Source organism: Sitophilus oryzae, unplaced genomic scaffold (genome assembly GCF_002938485.1).
Source record: "Sitophilus oryzae breed Bouriz unplaced genomic scaffold, Soryzae_2.0 scaffold_1802_pilon_pilon, whole genome shotgun sequence".
Taxonomy (NCBI): Eukaryota; Metazoa; Arthropoda; class Insecta; order Coleoptera; family Curculionidae; genus Sitophilus; species Sitophilus oryzae.
In genome coordinates, this window is record NW_022146505.1 from 46,814 (window position 1) to 62,903 (window position 16,090).

At 30.7% G+C, this 16,090-nt stretch overlaps 1 protein-coding gene across 1 annotated transcript in view; it reads right to left on the bottom strand.

Annotated features, from left to right (window-relative positions):
• Positions 1-16,090, bottom strand: part of LOC115883049 — a 49,524-nt gene that overhangs the window by 23,134 nt on the left and 10,300 nt on the right. The window contains exons 2-5 of the mRNA XM_030901324.1: positions 11,027-11,175; positions 10,774-10,973; positions 8,810-9,052; positions 4,998-5,186 (exon numbers count right to left, since the gene is read on the bottom strand). Coding sequence (XP_030757184.1) covers positions 4,998-5,186; positions 8,810-9,052; positions 10,774-10,973; positions 11,027-11,175 — 781 coding nt within the window. The remainder of the gene's footprint in view (positions 1-4,997; positions 5,187-8,809; positions 9,053-10,773; positions 10,974-11,026; positions 11,176-16,090) is intronic.

Below are 16,090 nucleotides of genomic sequence, written 5' to 3' on the forward strand. Positions count from 1 at the left end.
AGAAAAATAAATTTTGAATTACAATTGTGAAAAATTTATTCTCTTTTACTACTACTTTTTCAAATTCATTTTTTTTGTTCTTTTTTTTGTTATTTGCTTTTAATTGTCTAAAAGCTTATAAAGAGGCATTTTTGGTTCATAATCCAAAACTGGTTATGATTAACTATTCTCTAAATAATAAAAAATCGTTCTTTTCTCTATGTCATTATTTTTATTTAAATTCCAATTTCATTTAAATTGAAGATAATATAATTAATTTTATTTGGTCCAAAAAATCCCTAATTTTTTGATTAGAACTGTGGTCTTTCGGAATATTATTAACAAAATATTATTTCTTTTCGTCATGTTGTAATAGTCATATATTATACAGGGTGTCCCAGAAATAAATGCAAGTATTTTAACTGGTAGTATGGTTCGACCCCAGAAACACGCCTATGAGGTTTTTTTCGCGAAATACGAAATTTTGAAAATACGAAATTTTTTGAAAAATTTTTTTGAAATTTTTTTAGTTTTCAGTTAAAAAACATAATTTCTTGATAATATGGCAACATATGTATTAGATTAAATTTACAAGAAAGAAAATCCAGAAAAGATCCAGCGGTCCTCAAAATTTTAGCAAAAAATATTTTTTTTTCGAAATTTTCAAAGTAAAATAACTCCGTTATTTTGGACTTATATGAAAAACGATAAAGAGAAAATATGTTTCATTTATCTAGATCTACCACCCCTTAAATACTTGCACTTATTTCTGGGGCACCTTGTACAATATTATTAATTAGTAATATTTATTATAATATAATATTTCTTGTATGAGTTAATTACAGTTGGGAGTTGGTACCTTTGGTGTTACTCAGCAAAATAAAACACTAAATCACCACAATACACCAAAACACTTTTACTTTTACACTGGACGCGCGTTTCGCTAACCATGTTAGCATCATCAGCAGATAATCAAGACTGACAGTCTGTGGTGATTTAATGTTTTATTTTGTTTTATTTTATTTTGATCAGTTAATATTCATTATTTATGCCCCTTTGATATTTTTTCTCTTGAATTCCTCAACATTTTTTCAGAGTTTTTTTTTGGTTAATAATTAGTTTTTTTGGTTAAGATTTTTTTAGGGTAACTGTATTTTAAAATTTTGGACTTGATACCAATGCTCTTCTAGACAAACCCTGATTTTTATATAATAATTTTCATAATAATTTTTTTATGATTTTTATAATAAACTTCTAATATTTTAAATCCAATTTTATTTGTTTGTCATTAATTTAATTTTTTAATTTTGTCATTGGCCCACTATTTTATGTCTACCGTTATAAGCTATAAAAATTAAATTATCTATTATTAAAATACGCAATTTTCTTATTTTATTAAAAGACTAAATCTACATTATGACATTTTTAATGTTTGTTTTTAGGTGAATTTAAAAGGAGGAGACAAACGGTAAAAAATGTTAAATGATAAATATAAAAAACGGGTATATATAATTTTAAACAAATTAACAATAAATATTTCAAAACTTACTTGTACGTCCTATAAAATGAAGTGTAATTTAAATTTAAAAAACTTGAAGGATATGTTTGATAAAGTGTAGTTTGAAATGTTGCAAAAGTAATAAATTAAAAAATATTTTTTACGCCTAAAAAATCGTTCTCTACGTGTAAGAAATATATTTTTTACGTGTAACAAATATTTTTTTACACGTAAAAAATAGTTTTTACCTGTAACAAATAGTTTTTTACGCGTAAAATAAAAAAATAATAAATCATTTTATTCGCTTTTACAAATTTTGTATTAAAATATCAATATTTTTGATAAACACGTGGATTGCTCACAAATACACGTATTATACTACGTATTTCTAAGCCGTAGGCTTTCCTTACCATTTTTTGTCCCGCGCCTGTGTGTCACGGCCGTGTATTTTTATACCCAGCGCGCGTAAAGAAGTTGCGGTTCAAAAACACACCATTTTTTATTAATGAATTAATAATTTTTTAATGAATTCGGCAGTTTTTTAATTTATGTTGTAATCCCAAGCGAAGTCATGTTAAGACTAAATCTACCGTATGATCGAATAAAAACGGCGTCAGCGATGGCTATGAAACGAAGATCGCTGTCATTTTATATGTAAAATTGTATAAGAAATGTCATCGATCGTCATTTCCAAGCCAACTGTACGCCGTTTTTTTTCGATCATACGGTATTTTTTATAAAACAAAGTTTTTCATACTTTCATTACTTGTTTTTCATACTTGAATCTATATTGTGTACAGGGTGGCTCGAATTCGACGCTCATCATTGGGATTTCGGAAACCGTAAGAGATACAGGATCGGTTAAATGGAGGCAAAGTTGCGCAATTTGATGCTCAATAAAATGCCGTATTACATTTTTATTTTTTTTTATTTTTTGCATAAAATATTCTGGTGATGGAATTTTCTCTACGAAACGTCGGCAAATATCAAAGTGAATATATATAGTGTTTTAAGAGTGATGAAAGGATTTAATTAAATTGAAAAAAAAATCAGGTCCGTATTTAAAAAAATTAAGTTGATGATGGTCGCCAGAAGCCAAAACGTCAGAGTTAATATTTAATCACACAGAGTTATAGAGCAGAAAAAGTGGCCATGAAAATGTGTTTTTCATTTTAAGTTATCTTGCGAATATATTCGGAAGTATTCGGAATTTTTCAAAATGCAATACGGCATTTTATTGAACGTCAAATTGCGCAACTTTTCCTCCATTTAACCGATCCTGTATCTCTTACGGTTTCCGAAATCCCAATGATGAGCGTCGAATTCGAGCCACCCTGTACATGTTACGCAAAATGACGCATATAGGAAATTTGCGGCGGGTTAATTTCTTGAAAAAAGTTTTTTCTTACTTTTTCTATATACAGGGTGAGTCTGAAATAAGTTCAAATATTTTTAAGTGTAGTATATTTTGACTAATATTCTTAAGGGTAGTATATTTTGGTTATATGGTAGAATTTTACGTGATCTCATAGAAGAAGATTATAGAGAAAAGGAAGAAGAAGAACAGAATGGTTTTAGAGCAGGAAGGTCGTGTACAGATAACGTGTTCTGTTTAAAACAAGTTATAGAAAAAAGATCGGTAAGAAACTTGGACACACATATAACATTTGTTGACTTACGGAAAGCGTACGACACTGTTCCAATATCAAGACTATGGAGGGTACTAGAACAATCTACAATCAACCATACTTATATAACAGCTCTTAAGGAACTATATAAGGACGCAAAATCAAAAACAAAGGTAGGAAAAGAGCTTACAGAAACATTTATAACCGACAAAGGATTGCGTCAAGGTTGTTGCATCTCCCCTACTCTCTTTAAAATATACGTTGCAGTCGCTTTAAAAAAATGGAAAAGAAAGATCCGTGGTATGGGCATAGAGATTGACAATGAATGTTTGTTTACACTTCAATTCGCAGACGATCAAATAATAGTTGCCACTGACAAAGATGATATGCAATATATGCTAAGAAAACTTATTGAAGAATACGGAGAATGGGGCTTGACAGTTAACATAGCCAAAACAAAATATCTATGTATAGGCGCACAAGAAGGAAACTTGAACTTGGACAATGGTCACGAAATTAAGCAGTGTCAAGAGTATGAGTACCTGGGAATTATATTTGATAACACTGAAACTGACGGCAGAGAAATAGAGAAAAGGATTATCAACGCGAATAAAATAATCGGATGTCTAAATGGAATCTTATGGAGCAAGTCAATAACAAAGCGAAGAAAATTCAATATATATGAAACCATGATAAAGAGCAACCTCCTATATGGAAGAGAAACATGGAGAATAACTGAGAGATACAAGCAGAGGATAGAGGCCGTAGAAATGGATATCATTCGAAGATCAATGGGAATTTCAAGACAACAACGAATAAGAAATAATACCATAAAACAACAAATGGGTATAGAAGGTACGATAACACAGGATATAGAGAAAAAGCAGCTGATTTGGTACGGACATGTAGAGCGAATGAAGGACACTAGATGGCCCAAGAAAATAATCAACTGGCAACCAAAGGGCAAAAGAAAACAGGGAAGACCGAAACTGGAATGGCAAAGAAGCGTACATAAAGCGATGAGTGAAAGAAACCTGTCAACAGAGGATTGTACGAATAGAACAGGCTGGAAATTGGGTATCGGACAACGTTCTAAACCGACTAATATATATAATATATTTTGACCCCAGAAACACGATTATGAGTCTTTTTTTGCGAAAAAAATATTTTTTGAAAAAAAATTTGGATTTTTTTTAATTTTTAGTTAAAATACATAATTCGTTGATAATATTGCAATATAGGTAGTAGGTTAAATTTAATTAAGAAAGAAAATCCTGAAAAGATCCAATAGTTCTCAAACTTTTAACAAAAAATCCTTTTTTTTTGGAAAATTTCAAAGTAAAATAACTCGGTTATTTTGGATTGAGTTGAAAAATGGTAAAGAGAAAGTATGTTTCTTTTATCGAGATCTACTAACTCTGAAAATATTTGCACTTATTTAAGACTCACCCTGTATTGTTCTCCGTTGGATCAAATCAGAGGTGTTAGCTGTGACAAAAGTCTTGTCAAGGAATTGTCATAATGTTTATGATATTTAAATGCTATGTTTAAGATATTTTGAAAGGATTTGAGGAATATTACCTATCTAAAATGTATGCCAAATATATGTGTTAAACATAAAATACAAAACTGCACTATCAATAATTAATAAACAATCAGTGATAGTTAAAGAAAATTGTGCTCTATTTGTTTCTAAATGCTCTTCAAACGATGTAACTGACGACTCTATAAAACACTGAAATGTAATTTGTTATGAAATCTAAATTATTATAAAGTAACAATTAGTCCGTGTTTTTAGTATCGTTTTAATACATTTATTTTCCTCATATTTATGTCATATTTCCAGTAAAATACTGGAGGGTATTAATAAACAACAACGTAATTTAGCTTACCTAGAAACCTTTTGTCCTCGACTGGATAGGCATCCTGTGCAGCCGTTTCCAGGTCCTGCAGCTCGTCCTCGTAATCGGTCGGTAGTTGATACACAAACTCATTGTTGAAATAATCAGCTTGCCTTTTGTTCCTCTGTTGCGCTTTGATAGCTTGGATGTTGCGCTTGTCTTGCGGTGCATCGATATAATCTGCAATAGAAAATATTATTTGTAATATAATTATTTCAAAGGATATTTTATAACTATACTAGCACGTATCCGCGACTTTGTTCGCGTCGAATTATTCATTTGTAATGGTGATGATAAAGCAAAGCAAAATTTCCGTTAACATACAAACTGGATAAAATTTTCTCACATTATTTATGTCAGCATGAGAAAAAACAATATAGCGATATTATTATATAACTTGGTAATATTTGAGGGATAGTTTCATCTCGTTAGAATTTGACTTTCGAAAAATCCGTTTGCCAAAAATGAGCTTTTTACGTCAAGCAGTTTAAGCAGAATCGTGGTTAATCAATTACCTAACTTTTTGAAACATCCTGTATGATTTTTTAAAAAATTTCAAAATATCTATATAAAAAAACAAAATAAATTATGCGCGTCCAAGCGTTTTCCCGAAAGATTAACCGTTTTTTAAATAACAAATATTGTAATATTGGAGGGGCGTTTTCGCCCTCTTGGAATTTGAGATTCGAGAAACCCTTATCGAATCAGTCAATCGCGATGACCGTGGTTGACTGTGTGGTCAACACCCCACAGTCAATCCGTTTGCCAAAATCAGCTTTAAACGTCAAGCAGTTTAAGCAGAATCGTGATTACTCACTGGTCATATTTTATGAAACACCCTGTATAAATTTTTAAAAAATCTCAAAATATGTAAAACAACAATATAAAATATACGTGTTTAAGAGTTTTTTTTCCGAAAAACTCACCGGTTTTTAAATAAAAATTATTCTAATATTTGAGGGGTGGTTTCACCCCCTTAGAATTCGAGTTTCGAGAAATCCCTTCTTATCGAACCTCTACACCCTAAAGTCAATCCGTTTTCCAAAAATCAGCTTTTTACGTCAAAGCGCTTTAAGCAGGATTGTGATTAATCAACGACCAGATTTTTCGAGACACCCTGTATACATTTTTAAAAAAGCTTAAAATATGTAAAAAACAATATAAAATATACGTGTTTAAGAGTTTTTTTCCGAAAAACTCACCGGTTTTTAAATAAAAATTATTCTAATATTTGAGGGGTGGTTTCACCCCCTTAGAATTCGAGTTTCGAGAAATCCCTTCTTATCGAACCTCTACACCCTAAAGTCAATCCGTTTTCCAAAAATCAGCTTTTTACGTCAAAGCGCTTTAAGCAGGATTGTGATTAATCAACGACCAGATTTTTCGAGACACCCTGTATACATTTTTAAAAAAGCTTAAAATATGTAAAAAACAATATAAAATATACGTGTTTAAGCGTTTTTTCGGAAACTTGACCGTTTTTTAAATAAAAAATATTGTAATATTTGACGGGTGGTTTCACCCCCTTGAAACTGAAAATTCGAAAAATCCCTTCTTATCGAACCTCTACTCCCTAGAATCAACCTGTATGCCAAAATTGAGCTTCTTACGTTGAGTGGTTTAAGCAGATCGTGATTAATCAGTGAGGATTTTATATATTTGTATAGATTTTCGACTATTGTGAACATACCGGGTGTTTTTCAAAAGTGGCTGTTTTACCAGATATCTCGCATTGCAAATTATATTTTATCCTCTCATAGTAAATGCCTATTTAAATTTTTGATTATGTAACGAGCACTTTGTTTACTCACTTGTTTCGTCAATCTGCTTGAATCAATTTTCATCATCAATCAACAATCAATCAATTAAATCGGTGTGAGAAACTATGAAGCTATAAAATGTTGTTCCGGGAGAGTTGAATATCCGGGAAAGTTGAGTTATTGAATGTTATATACAGAAAAGTCCACAGACTTCGAGACATAGGAATATCAAGTCGATTTAACGTGTGTCAGTGTCCAAATTTTGACAAGTTTTCAAAAATGACAGTTTTGTTTAGACTGACGTTTAATTTCACCTGACCTCTCGGTGAATAATTACTTTTTATGGGGGTACATAAAATCTAAAATTTACGGCCATGAAGAAATTCAAAACTTGGAGCAGTTAAGGCAGAAAATATTTAATGCCTTTGACACTGTCACCCCTGATATGTTATCTAATGTGAGGAGAGGGAATTTTATGATCGTTTGGGTTATTGTTTAATGCAAGAGGGAGGCATTTTTGAACAATTTTTGTAATTTTTTAAATTTCATTATCCTGTTTTTTACCGTTTGTCAAAGGTCCTTTTCAGGACCACAAATATTTTGATTGAGAAATTTGTTACTTTTATTTTTTTTTGGATTAAAAAAGCAAAAGTTGTTAATATAATACCAATTTAAAAGTGTTTTAGTAGTTTTAATACACACTATGATATAAAATTTATTATTATTATTATAATGCACATTATTAATACTATTATTCATTCGAAATGGCATTAAGGCCCAATTGCACCAATGATTTAAATTTTTCTTAAAGATAAGTAGAGCTTAGAATGAGCTGTATTTATATTTACTTTAATATTCACCTTAAATGAGGGAATTTGACTGATGCAATTTTTGAATTTGAATTGTTTTTAATGGTACTAACAATTTTAGTTCAATTTTTAATAAAATTTATTTAATATTAATAGAAATCCAAGAGATTTGAAACCTCTTTTAGCGATTGATACCATTCTCAAATGAATTACAGGTGCCCTTATTTTCTATGAAAACCACACAGCTTTTTTCATAGTCGCTGCAGTTGCTATAGCTATAAAAAAACTAATTTTTTAAGGTGTGAAAATTGGGACACGCGCTGAATGGACTTGATTTTTTCTATGTCTTGAAGTCTGTGGACCTTTCTGTATAGTACAACAACGCCCTAATTACGCTTTCGTTTTTTCGGCAATTTTATTAGCAATTGAAATTGTCACAGCACAATACGACGCCTAGTTCGAATTATTTTTTACTACCCGAAACAGCGTTACATCACACAAACCTCGTACATGACTGTTTTATAGTCTCAATAACTGCACTAGCAAAAAACTAAAATATAAAAAAAAATAAATATAAATATTTAATTATTAAATATGATGACAAAACCACGCGATCTCAATATTATTTTAATGCGATCAACATGACGGTGGCGTGAAATACATACTGATAATTTTTGAGTTCTACCGTTGAAGCTCTGCGGTCGGTATTTGTTGAAATCACTTGAAATACACCAAGCCTATACTTTTTTTAATCAACTAGTGTTTAAATCTTTTATGAACATCTTCTAAAATTATAATTATGTACCTTTAAAAAAATTCTGTATAGCCGAAATAGCCCCAATTATGCCCCACTAGCAAAACCGGTGATTAAAACTATGCTCGCTACCGTAATTGAACTCATCAAAAAGTTTTTTTAACTGGAATAATAAATTATAATACAAGTAGACCTTCTAAAGATATCAAAATATTTACTTTTTTATTTTTATTTTTACAATTTTTACAAATTATACTTCCTAACTCTTTTAGAATAATTAAATAATACATTTTTCGTATACTCCCTATTTAAACCCCTGTATTTTTATATACTAGTTGTTTACGATATTCTACGATGGTAGCAGCACCGGCGGAGACGATACCAAGCCTACCTATATCTTATTAAGTGCTAAAGATGCTCTAATTTTAAGTTTTTGGTTATAGACTATCTTTATGACCGAGAAATATAACAAATACATACCTGATTTCTTTCCTAATACTCCATCCCTTGCCAGACTTTGTATACTTCGCTTGCCATAAGCGTAGGGTAGATCACCTGTTTTAGCCAGGCTACTGATGGATCGTTTATCGTATTTTGTATTTGGATAAATCCTGGCCAGATAGGCTACGTTTCTCTTGCCGTAGAGTGCTTCCAGTATAGTTCGTAAATCTTGAGGGGTCTGACGATGAAGTAAGTCGCCATTTCTGGCTAAAGCTTCTATACCTGCAACAAAATTATCGCATTGTTATCTGGCACAAGGTTTTTTAATTTAGTATTAATTCTGTAAAAATTACAAACTTGAAGTTATAATTAAGTGGGACAATCCCAAGAATGGTAAACTAATGAGAATTATTAACCTAATAAGTTTACCGTTCTTAAGTGTTAAGGGAATTAGTTTTATTAAAAGTGTTCTTAAGTTAAGGGAATCTATACTAATATATAAAATCCTTAAGTGACTGACTCACTGGTTAATCACGATCCTGCTCAAACCACTCAACGTAAAAAGCTCAATGTTGGCATACAGGTTGATTCTAGGGTGTAGAGTTTCGATAAGAAAGGATTTTTCGAAATTCCAGTTCCAAAGGATTGAAACCACCTTTCAAATAGTACAATATTTTTTATTTAAAAAACGGTCAAGTTTCCGAAAAAACGCTTAAACACGTATATTTTATTTTGTTTATTTACATATTTTAAAATTTCTTAAAAATGTATACAGGGTGTTTCGAAAAATCTGGTCATTGATTAATCACGATCCTGCTTAAAGCGCTTGACGTAAAAAGCTGATTTTTGGAAAACGGATTGACTTTAGGGTGTAGAGGTTTGATAAAAAGGGATTTTTCGAAATTCGAATTCTAAGGGGGTGAAACCACCCCTCAAATATTAGAATATTTTTTATTTAAAAACCGGTGAGTTTTTCGGAAAAACTCTTAAACACGTATATATTTTATTTTGTTGTTTTACATATTTTAAGATTTTTTAAAAATTTATACAGTGTGTTTAATAAAATGTGACTATTGAGTAATCACAAAACTGCTTGATGTTTAAAGCTGATTTTTGGTAAACGGATTTACTGTGGGGTGTAGAGGTTCGATAAGGAGGGGTTTCTCGATTCTCAAATTCCAAGACGCCCCTCAAATCTTACAATATTTGTTATTTAAAAAACGGTTAGTCTTTCGGGAAAACGCTTGGACACGCATAATTTATTTTGTTTTTTACATATTTTGAAATTTTTTAAAAAATCATACAGGGTGTTCCAAAAAATTGGGTATAATTGATTAACCACGATTCTGCTTAAACTGCTTGACATAAAGAACTTATTTTTGGTAAATGGATTTTTCGAAAGTCAAGTTCCAACGAGATTAAACTACCCCTCAAATATTACTAAGTTATACAGGGTGTCCCAGAAATAAGCGCAAATATTTTAAGGGGTGGTAAATCTCGATAAAAGAAACATATTTTTCCTCTATCGTTTTTCGATTTAAGTCCAAAATAACGGAGTTATTTTACTTTGAAAATTTCCAAAAAAAATTATTTTTTGCAAAAATTTTGAGAACCACTGGATCTTTTCTGGATTTTGTTTCTTGTAATTTTAATCTACTACCTATGTTGCCATATTATCAAGAAATTTTGTTTTTTAACTAAAAACTATAAAAAATTCCAAAATTTTTTTTTTGAAAATTCGGATTTTTTTGCGAAAAAACCCTCTTAGGCGTGTTTCTGGGGTTGAACTATACTACCAGTTAAAATATTTGCACTTACTTATGGGACACCCTGTATAATAATATCGCCATATTGTTTTCTCTCATGCTGACATAATTGTGAGAAAATTTTATCCAGTTTGTATGTTCGACAATTCGACGCGAACGAAGTCGCGTGTACACCGCTAGTTAATATATAAAACAGCCAATCGACGGCTGTCTAATAAATAGGATGTTACTACTTACCACGCTTCTGGTTTTCTAAGGGCAGTGGCATTAAGGGCGGTTGGCCGTTTTTTGCCAAGTAGGCTATGCTGCGCTTGTAGTTAGAGTCATCGTCTTGTTCGGGTGGGTTCTTGTACCAAGTACCAGCTCTGGCCAGCGCTTCAAGGTTACGTTTGTGTTCGTCAGGTAGATTACTCCAGGCAGCTAAATAAGCCAAATCTCTGTAAAAGTAATATTCTTCTTATCTTTTTTATTTAATTTAGTTTATTGTTACCTTCTAAACGCCCTCTCATCTAAGTCCTGCAGTTTTCGTAATAATTGGCGTCTCAAAGCTTGAACTTGTATGGAATCGTTTTCGTCAGGATTGAGTAAGACTCGTAGAGTGTCTGATATTTCACTATCACAGGAACTGTCCCCGTAAACCTAATAAATATTACAGTAATACAGGGTCCTACAACAGGGTGTTGGGAATCTATAGTTTCTACAGGGTCCTGCAATAGTGCGTCGGGCTCCTAGAATAAAAAACTTGAGAATTTTGTTTAACTGCAAACCTATTATACAGGGTGTCCCAGAAATAAGTGCAAGTATTTTAAGGAGCGGTATATCTCGATAAAAGAAACATATTTTCTCTTTATTGTTTTTCAAATAAGTCCAAAATAACGGAGTTATTTTACTTTGAAAATTTTGAAAAAAAAAATATTTTTTGCTAAAATTTTGAGAACCACTCGATCTTTTCAGGATTTTCTTTCTTGTAAATTTAATCTACTACCTATGTTGCCATATTATCAAGAAATTATGTTTTTTAACTAAAAACTCAAAAAGAAAATTCCAAAAATTTTTCCAAAAATTTTTTTTTGCGAATTTCCAATTTTTTTTTGCGAAAAAACCTCATAGGCGTGTTTCTGGGGTGTGAACTATATTCCCAGTTAAAATACTTGCACTTATTTCTGGGACACCCTGTATATACGAGGAAGTATTTCAGAAAAATATTTTAACATCTACAAAGTGGTTCAAAAAGTGTTAGTGGATCGGGGCGATTTTTTTCTCAAAATTTCCTGAAATTTTTAAAATTACCAAAATTTAAAAAATCTTTAAATTTTTCTTTCTAGGAATGGTTAAAAAATTAACATTTTTTGTATTTAAAGTATTTCAAAATTTTTAATGGTTTTGCAGATACACACGTATTATATGGCTCTTTCAACGGTAAAATACGAGAGAAAAATTGGGTGGCTTTGATAAAAATTTACTGTGGAAAATGCCATACGAAATATAAATCCGCGAATATCGGCGAAACCGTTAAAAATTTTGAAATACTCTAAATACAGAAAATGTCCATTTTTAATTCTCCATCTAATGAAATAATAATATACAGGGTGTTCCATTTAAAGAACAAAGAAAAAATATTTTATATTTTAGAATGTTTGGCGTAGAGTTTTGAACATCCTGTATGATTTACGATTACTATATTTATAGAAAAGTAAGTACAGAGTATCTGAAGTAAATACCTAGTATAGTTTTCATTTCAACAGAGTTCTTGTATTTTAATATTTTTTCAAGAAACGCTGAAAAATATATACTTTTTATTTATTTATTAAACTATTGAAATATATTTACTCATATTTTAGGATTATGTAAACTCGTCTAAAAGGGCGCCAAAAATGCAATATTATACAGAGTGTTCCATTTAAAAAAATCAACCCGATTCACACACACTTTTTTGAGCCATACTGTAGAAGTTAAAATATTTTCCTGAAATACATCCTAGTACATACTTTATGTTTGCACTTGAACAAAATTCCCACTATTTTCGGACACTGTATAATAAAGGACTTAGAGGTTTTTAAGGCGTATTTCTAGGCTTCTTTTGTTTTGATAAAAAACCCTAATTTATATATTAGGGCTTTATTGCCATTTTTTATATTAAGGCTTTTTAAAGTATCATTACCCCGAATCTCTGTTAAATCGTTAAAAAGATAGTGATACTTTTTATACAAACAATGTTGATATTTTAATTTCATTACTACTTAATTTTAACTGATGTTTTCTAATAGATTATTTAAATCTTTAAGGTCTGTTACAAAATTTCTTCTTGGTACCCATATTAAAACTCTTTAAAACCAATTAGTTCAAGAGCATCGAAAAAGGTCGAAAAATAAAAGTCTTATTTTTCAAAGGCATTTTAGTTCTTTTATTAAGCCAGACTTAAAAGAAAAGCAATAAAAATCTCGACGAGTATTTGAGAGGAGGGAAACTTATTTTGTAATTAGTTACCATCAAAAAGCGTCTTAAATATAAGGTTTTCTAAAAACGAAAATTAATAATCTCTGAAATTAAATTGTTAAAATTTAAAATATAATGATAATTTTGTATAAATTTGAACCTGCTTAAGACTATTTCCAGCAGCACCTAATCTTTTAAAATTAAAATTAAGTGCTGTTCGTTGACAAGCGCACCACTTAAGAACGGGATAACTCGATTTAGGATGTTTTATAAATAAAATATTCTGTAGTACGGATTTTGAATTAAAACAGGCAAAGTTGTCTGGAGAATTAGAAAGTTTGAGATAATTTAAAAGTGCTTATTTCTATAAATTAAAGAATCACGTATGATCAATTTTATCGATAAATATAATATTTATATTTTATACAGTTTCCTTTTAGCCTGTTAAAAATTTAAGAAAAAGTTATAAAAAAACTTAAAATATAGTAATTTTTATGGATTTTGTGACCATAACTCATGAACGTATGATACCCCTTTTGTGTCGGAAAAGAATCTGTATTCGAAAGACGCAATGGTAATTTCAATTATTAAAATTTATGAAGGTTAATATTAAGTTCAATATTTAGTCGTATACGTATGATTAGATATTATATTTCCTCAGTTCTTTGGTTTTGAAAGTTGGATACTTAATCCTACTCTAGAAAGAAATTTGGAAGCCTTTAAAATGTATTTGTACAGAAGGGTTATTCGCAGAATATGGGTACAAAAAGTAACAAACGAAGAAGTTCTCAGGCGTATGAAATAACAAAAAGAACAATTAACAGTAAAGCTCAAAAAAGGAGCTATACAGGGTGAGTATTAAATAAGTGCAAATATTTTCAGGCTGGTAGATCTCCATAAAAGAAACATATTTTTTTTACCGTTTTTCAAGTAACTCCAAAATAACCGAGTTTTTTTGAAAATTTAAGAAAAAAATTTGATTTTTTGGTTAAATTTTGAGAACCACCGTATCTTTTCTGGATTTTCTTTCAAATTTTTTTTTAAAGAATTTCCAATTAAAAAAACCTCATAGACTGGGATCGAAATATGCTACCCCTAAAACTATTTGCACTTATTAAAGACTCACCCTGTATATCTTTATTTTTATTTTTTCCATGTAAATGTCGATTTTCTTTACTTTGACTTAGGGTTGCCAACCGTCCCCTATTCCAGAGGACACTCCTCTTTTTGATCTGTCCTCCTTGAAAAAATCCTCTTTTTTTACATACCAAACTCAAAATCTAAAAAATTTTCGTGTATCGCCACAATGCTTTAAAAATTGTTAAGCTGTCTTTCGCTACTCCCACTCGTTTGCACAGAAAAGAAGTCAAAGAAATATTTATGTAAAAGAAATATTTGTGAAAGCGATAAACGTGTTTAACTATTTTATGTTTACTTATTGTTGGCTAATGTTTTGAAAAAAAGTTTTGTTGAAAATGGTTTGTTTTATTTTAACAAGTTTTGTGTATAAATATTGTTAAGAAAGTAAGAAAGAGCATCAATCGCATACCATTGACACAACTGTTGAAAATTTTAGACATTTAGGCGAGGGGTCCCCTATCTTTATTTTGAAAGTTGGCAACCCTACTTTAACTCCGCCTGTCATAAGCGATCTATTTATCTTGTATCATAGTTCAGAATTCATATTTTAGACCTTTTTAGCTAATTTTAGTCTTTGACTTATATTTTTATTTAAATGTTCATCTTCTTTGCTTCGACTCCATCTGGTATAAGCGTTTTTTTTATCTTGTATAACAGTTCATTATACATATTGTTAGCCCCCTTTAGCTGATTGTAGTCCGTTAATGCCTTCTTTAGTTTTTTTAGTTGCCACTTTTAGTTGCATTTCTTCTTAGTTGCTTTTTTATTACCTTCCTTTATTAGTCTCAAAGGTTTTTTTCAGTTGTTGTAGGTAGAGTTTTTTTAAATTTTTTTTTGGATTATTTATTAAATGTTTGTTCCAAATTTGCAAAACTGAAAACATATTGTCGTTTATCGTTATAAATCCATAAATTTAAAATATCGCCAGACGAAGCGTCCTAATGAACTTGCCTTTTAGAAATGGTTTCTCGATGTAATTCGATTGTAAGCCCCATCAACTGCACGGCATAATTTATCATCGACACGAACCTATTCTGTACAGATATTAATGTCAGTATCACGCTATACCAACAAAATCAATTTTCGTTTGCGATAAAAGAAAAAAAGACGTAATTAGTTGACGTAACATTATAGGCATTCGGTGATGCCTATTGTGTGATGTGTTCTAAGTAATATTTATTCCATTATGGCAAGTTTTCTTAAAAACACTGCTGAATCAGAAAATTAAAAACTATCTTTTTTTGTAAAATGAGTTACAATATAAGCAGAAAACACCTGCTTAGTGGCTCTTTCCTTGTAAATCATTTTTTTTTCAAGGGTCACAAAGGTATTAATTTTTGCGACGTGATTGACAATATCAAAGGACAATATAAAAAAGTCATTTTAACGCCTAGACAAAAAAGTTGCGTACATCAAACTTGCGTAATCAGAGTTTCTCGATATATAATTACATACAAGTTATTACTTTTAAATCTTTTTACATGAACGTTTGAAATTATTTAAAAAATTACTTGTAGCGTTTGGTAAAATTCGGAAATAAATAAAAAGTGCCCGGTGGCGAGACATCTTTCGTCTACCGATCTAAAGGTTCTGAGTTTGAATCTTCCAGCCGGTAGTTTATCAGCTGAGTATTTTTAATAAAATGAAAATAGTTTGGGTACCTAGGTTGGTACTTGGGATTCACAATTCTGAGGTAACAATAGGCGGTTGAAGCGTAGTCCTAGCCATATTACCTTCCTTGTATACAGGAAGGTTTTAACAGCGTTAGCAGGCTCTAGCAGGGCAAGTTGTACCTTTTCCAATGCGTTAAACGCTATGCCATTCTGGCGTTTACATGTATAGGAGTGAATCGCTATGGCAATCTAGTAAGTCGGAGAGAGCAAAAATGCCAAGTATTTATTGCATAACCACTTAATCCGACGCTAGATTTCATACGCTTGGGAAAATACTTGGTCTTCTGTCTTTATTCAGTACGTAT